General features: G+C 39.3%; 1 protein-coding gene across 2 annotated transcripts; it reads left to right on the forward strand.

Moving 5' to 3' along the window:
* Nucleotides 1-321: 321 nt before the first annotated feature.
* Nucleotides 322-6,339, forward strand: LOC124265239. Of its 2 annotated transcripts, none has more exons than XM_046700030.1 (6): nt 322-415; nt 2,035-2,119; nt 3,065-3,123; nt 3,563-3,741; nt 4,001-4,147; nt 4,979-6,339. In XM_046700030.1, exons 2-6 carry the CDS (start codon nt 2,075-2,077, stop codon nt 6,337-6,339), a joined length of 1,791 nt encoding a protein of 596 aa, XP_046555986.1. In that variant the 5' UTR covers nt 322-415; nt 2,035-2,074. The 2 variants fall into 2 exon arrangements, with proteins under 2 accessions (XP_046555986.1, XP_046555985.1); XM_046700029.1 differs by having other exon boundaries at nt 336-411.
* Nucleotides 6,340-6,374: the final 35 nt, after the last annotated feature.

The raw sequence follows: 6,374 nt of genomic DNA on the forward strand, positions 1-6,374 counted from the left end.
ATTCCATTGACAACATGGTTTTCATTCTTTGAATTTTGAACATGCCAAGTGGGATTGGATTTTCAGCCTCCATTACTGTAAAACTCGCTGTACGAATATGTGTCGTTTCAACTTTTTTATTTTCTCATTTGTATTCGTTCGCCGGTTTGTTTCAGTAAATGGAGAGTACATGACGACAAGGACCAAACTGTTTATGGTTACACCTTGTAGGTGACACCTTTATAATACATTATTTATGTATTCAGAACATCTTACAGATCTACATGAGCGTACCTTTGGACAGACTATATTTCTTACAAACCGGAAGTCGGTTACAGATATAACAAGACTGTTGTTAGGCTCGTTTCGTGAGCAGACTTCACAAGCGGCAAGATTTCGCATATTGTTCAAAGACGGAGCTTAGTGAGCTTAGTAGGTAAATAAGAATGTTCACAAAGCAGTAGTTTGAATCCTCATGGCTGTGCGCATTTCATGCATTATAGACAACAAGTAGACGATCGACATCATTCATGACTTGAGCGATGACACTTTGACAACAGGCCCATGCACGCATGTGTTCCAAATATCAATCAAGGAAGATCTAAATGTTGTTTGAAATGTTCATAAAGAATTTAATTTTTTGGCAGGTATTGATTAACTTCACATGTATCGCATAAATGTTGGAACACACATCCATCTTAATTGCCCCGATCAGATATTTATGTTAATTAAACAGTTGCAGACTATGAAGTTGTGTAGAGAATAAGCTAGCAAATTTATTGCACCCCCCCCCCTACATCGGAATAAGACCTCATTGCTAGTGCTAATTGCTGTTGAAGTCAAGAGTGAACGATTGTTTTTAATTATGTTATCATTTTGATTATGAAACACAATATTGTTTGCCATGTAACACAGATTGTACTGTTACACATGACGAATTCTTGATATACATACAATGCCGTCCGGTAATTCCGCGCACCTAAGCACATCGATCGCAACACGGCAACTAATGTCTCTTACTTTGTGTGGTTTACGTGACTGAACATGCTGGTTTGCATCATATTTACCTAGAAATATACGTTTTATTGACGACTATAAGATTCTAACGTTGCATTATGCCATACGTTTGACCTTACCGACGTTCTGACGACATCGCTTGCTGTCCGGTAATTCTGCGCAGCAACTGATGCGCATAACATCCAGCTGGAGATCCGAAGTATGGAAGCGTATTAGGGCCAGTTTATTTTCAAAAATCACTTCATCTATGTAAGGAAGCGTGTTTCATATTAAATCCTATTATGAAGAAAAAGGTTTAAAAGTCTAACGAAAACGAATTTTCATAAAAATGTCAATTTATCTGTCAATTACTGTTATTTACTTGCCTTTAGTGATTAAAAGCCAGTCCCTTGTAGAAATGTCCCGATTTCAAGCATAAATGTGGTAGCAGACGATTTTACCTTCGATATGGAAGTACGCTATTGCAGCTGCGCAGAATTACCGGACGCGCGGAATTACCAGACTCGCTTGTACTTGTCAAAAGAGACAAAATCGTTAATTCTTTGTAAGTTCAGTGTGTGTACAGGGTAGTTTCAAAAGTTGGTAAGACTTCCGCCCGTATCCCCCTAAATATTAACGATGAGGAAAAATTCCTTAGAGTGGCATTTTCAGAAGTTGGATATGTCTTTCAGTATGTTCAGATACAGTTAAAGAAACATGTTGAAACTCATCCTTATCAGATGAGGAAAATATATATTCAGGTGATATGATTTGACTAGAATGAAATTTAAGGGGGGATAGGGGCGGAAGTCTTTCCATTTTGTATGACATTTTTTAAACCCACATGGATTATTTGTTAACTTAGCTTGGATGAATTGTTTTGATAAAGCCATTCACATTGTAAATGAATATATGTATGAGGTCAATCTCACACATTTGGCACCAATTACATCATCAGAAAGAAGCAAGTGGCAGTTCAACTGGTTCCTCATGAAATGTTATTAATTGGTTTATAAGAATATTTATTTGAGATGCTGAAATTTGTATGTCTACGAACAGGTATCTGCAAATGGCAAAGATGACAGACTGAATATTCAAGATGTCAGAAAAAGGAAGGAAAGCAGCAACAGCAGGAAGGGGCAAGGTGAAGTCATGTTTCCTTTCTTATGCTCCGCCGTGATATAGCTGGAATATTGCTAAAAGCGGCGTAAAACTAAACTCACTCACTCACTCACTCACTTTCTTATGCTGCTTGTCATGATTCAAGACAACTGTGTACTTTCCTCTTTACTGCTGTGGTCATGTTAGTGTTTACAAAGGAGTTTCATGGGTACAATGTGTGAAGCTCATTTCTGATGTCCCCTGCCGTGATATTGCTGGAATATTGCTGAAAGTGGCAAAAAACCATACTCACTCACAGGAGTTTCATGTACTGTCAGACACTTGTTTTATGTTATGATATTCGATGTGTGAGTACAATCTGTATCAAGTAACTCTTTTAATGCAAATCAGGTTGGCCTCATTACAAATGCATTAAAACCTTTGATGATTAGTAAATCTGCTTTCTCTCACCATGTTCATGGCATTTTGCTTTGGTATTGCTGATGTAATTATGCTCAAATACCATGTAGTTGCTTTTGTATATGTGGTTTATTCTACAAGTTCCACACTTTCTGTATATGGTTCCTATCGGTATAGGGGCGGTGGGGTAGCCTAGTGGTTAAAGCGTTGGCTCGTCACGCCGAAGACCCGGGTTCGATTCCCCACATGGGCACAATGTGTTAAGCCCATTTCTGGTGTCCCCCGCCGTGATATTGCTGGAATATTGCTAAAAGCGGCGTAAAACTAAACTCAGTCAGTCAGTCCTATCAGTATAGGGGCAGTGGGGTGGCCTAGTGGTTAAAGCGTTCGCTCGTCACGCCGAAGACCCGGGTTCGATTCCCCACATGGGTACAATGTCTGAAGCCCATTTCTGTTGTCCCCCGCTGTGATATACTGGAATATTACTAAAAGCGGCGTAAAACCAAACTCACTCACTTATTCCTATTGGTATATGCCTAAATACTAATACTTGTGACTTTTGTTTTAGGTTTCAAAAGCCAAATCAGTGTCTGTGAAACCTGGGATCAAGTCAACTCCAGTTAAAAGGTGATGTATCTTCTGAGAGATATCTGAGAGTACCGGTATCTATTACCAGCATTGTTAACATGGTTGTATTTGCTTTTCACAGCACTGCTGTGATAGAACTTTGAAAACCTGCTGTTACTATTCTATGTTTTGTATCTCTGTTCTTATTCACATATATCCATGATGATTTATTTTTCTTGATCATGTTGATAGAATAGAGATATGATACTTTTGATATGAGTGGATGCCAGCTCACAGTTTGATCATGCTTGATGATCATGCAGTTGCACATGTGCTGTGAAGGTGTGATATGCTGATGAAAAAAATAAAGACTGAAAATGTTTGCAGGTCATTTTGTCAGGGATTTAGATGGATATATATTATGTGATTTACCAAGCATTTTATCGTCCATCATTTGGTCATCACACATGTTGTTGTAATTGAATTATTCCATTCACAGATCAGGATGTTTCAAAGAGAGGCAAACTAAATCTGGAAAGAAGATCACCAAGAAAGCTCCTCGTCCAAAGCCTGGATACTCACTCTATTCTTCGGACTCTGAGGATCAGATATCATCTCTCAATTGTGGCATTGACAAATGTTCTGAACTCCTAGCTAATCTGATTCAGAGGAAGAAAGGTGATCATTCTTTTATGATATGTCCAGTTATGCACTGAAAACAAAACATTGCTTATCAGTTGAAATTGTTGACAGTTATATGAATCATCAGTTAGACTCAATAACTCATTGCATTTATGTGATAGGGTTTTAGGCCAAACAGTCAGGATCCTTTTACCATGATTTAAAGAACATCCCTGAACAGGCAGAAAGGAAAACAAGTGTTTCTGATAAAAAGAAACTAATCTCTTTTACCTCGTTTTCTTTTTGACATTTGTAGGAGGGAACCAATGGGCTAAGCCAGTGATCATGCTAAGCCGAGAAGGGAATGAGAATTGCGATATTGTGAACTTGCCTCGGACCTCAAGATGCACACCAGTTTCTCAGACAAAAGATCGAGTTTTCATACCAACAGCTGGCACAGAGTGTAAGTCATCAATCAAAATTCAGTCAGAACTGTTTACTATGAGCATTTATTCTTATGATTGGTATTATATCTTATGGCTTCATCTGAGAAGGCTTTTGTAGACAATTGTAAGTGACAAATTGTATGGTTGTGAATATATGCCTATGAATGTCACATACTGCAGATAAATATAAGACAGTTGTCACTGTACGTTTTTTCTGAAAACATTGAAAACGGATGCAGATAAATTGGCAATATTGATGATGATGATAATCATGATGATAGCTATACCCTTTAGTTTGTTCAGTGCATCATTCAATGGTAGGAAATTCAGCAAATCTACACAATGTTGTGAAAATGTATTAAAATAGCTGGGCGGTGGGGTAGCCTAATGGTTTAAGCTTCCGCTCGTCACATCGAAGACCTGGGTTTGATTCCCCATGTGGGTACAATGTGTGAAGCCTATTTCTGGTGTACCCCACTGTGATATTGCTTGAATATTGCTAAAAGCGGTGTTAAACCATACTCACTCACTATTAAAATAGCTCAAACCAAGCTATCCCTTTGGATTATAAGCTGTTCAGTTCAGAGTGTATTTGCAAGTATTTTCAGGTGACTAGTTGAGCTATGTCATATTTGTGAAAAAGGTTTCACTTTCCATTGATAATTCCAGGAAGTTGTGAATAATGTTAATGTTGCAACAGTTCATTTTTCTCTTTCCTAAATTGTATGTACATGGTGTATTTTGCCTCTGTCAGTCAAATTTTCAAACTCTGCTCTGATTTCAGCGTATTCAGATAAGTCATGCATGTAGAAGTGATTTGGTCGGTAAAACATTATTTCACATTCCAGCCCCTGACACACAGGTAGCCAATATGGTTGATGGTAGGCTGGCAAGATCCCGCGCTCCACTGGTGGAGGTTCGCACACCATTTAACCAGCGCCTTGTTTCGTCCACACCTGACCCAGAGAAGGTTGTTGATGATGATGGATATGCTCAGATGATACCTGAGAAAGATACAAACCCTTCTAAACCAAGCAAGGAGAAAATGATCAGTTATACACCCAGGTTGCCTCTCCCTCAACAAAATATTGTTCAAGAAATTGCTGATTTGAAAATTGACAACAACCAAAACTATCTGAAAGAAGGAGAATCTTTTGAGAAGGTGTTCAGACCTGTTTCATTCCATACTGAAAATGATTTTATTGAAGGTGTTAAGAGGTTTGAAGATTCCTTCCCAGCTTGCCATAATCGGAAGAGTAGCATTGGTGATTTTCAGTGTTATCTGCAGAGAGAGTCAACAGGATTCTCTCCACCTTTGTTCCCATCTAGTCAAGATAAGCCGAAGACAGAGTCTATGAGCAAAGATCCTGATCCATCTGAACGACCAGGACAGGAGGAAAAGGAATTCCTTGGGAACAGATTATCTGCAACTGAGGAACTGGTTTACCCAGCACCTTCTGTGCAGTCCAGAGTTGAGGACAAAGTGTACACATGTCCTAAAGAGAAGCAAGGCCCTGAAAAGAGTCCTGATCCCCATAACAGAGACTATTTGAATCATGATTTTGATACTGACCAGCAGGACGACTATTCTGTTCCTCTGTTCAACAGCTCCCAGGTTAAGATGTTTGGTCCTGGTTACAGACGGAGAACCAGCAGAGACGAGCAGTATGATTTGGATTATAGCCCCGAAGAGAATCAAAGTCCTATTCTGAATGAAGCCTACCAGTACAACCTTTCACAGAAAGTAGATAAGAAAGAAGCAGCTAGATCAGGACTTACTCCCAGGAACACTGATCGTGTGCAGCAACCTTCTGATCAGCTGACGGCACACTCATCTACAGAGGATCGTTCAGTCCAGGAAGTCCAACACCCAACAGTGTCAAGTCCTGTTAGAACCATGCCTGTTGAACCCCGTGCAATATTGGGACGCCACACTGGGAAGAATCCAACACCTACAGAATTAAACAGCAATAAGGTTGAGCATTATGAGCAACATGCTGAGACCAAAGAAGTGTTTGTGAATTATGAGAGAGGACAGAATGATGATCCAGATATGAATAGAGATGCAGCTAGGCAGTCTGACAGAGGTGATCCATATTATGACATGTCCAACAGGCTTGCACAGTTTACCTTGAACAAAGATGAAGCTCAAGAAATTGATATGAGGGAGAACTATCCTTCATCTCTGATTAATCTCGTCCACCCTTAACTCAAATGTGTGCATATCGAAACCTGTTGCATCTC

Source organism: Haliotis rubra, unplaced genomic scaffold (assembly GCF_003918875.1).
Source record: "Haliotis rubra isolate DU_JTF1 unplaced genomic scaffold, ASM391887v1 Scf97, whole genome shotgun sequence".
NCBI lineage: Eukaryota > Metazoa > Mollusca > Gastropoda > Lepetellida > Haliotidae > Haliotis > Haliotis rubra.

Coding starts and splice junctions, on each gene's coding strand:
- LOC124265239 (XM_046700030.1), top strand. CDS start 2,075: ATGTCAGAAAAAGGAAGGAAAGCAGCAACAGCAGGAAGGGGCAAG. Junction 2,120..3,064: donor CAACAGCAGGAAGGGGCAAG/GTGAAGTCATGT, acceptor CTTTTGTTTTAG/GTTTCAAAAGCCAAATCAGT. Junction 3,742..4,000: donor TCTGATTCAGAGGAAGAAAG/GTGATCATTCTT, acceptor TGACATTTGTAG/GAGGGAACCAATGGGCTAAG.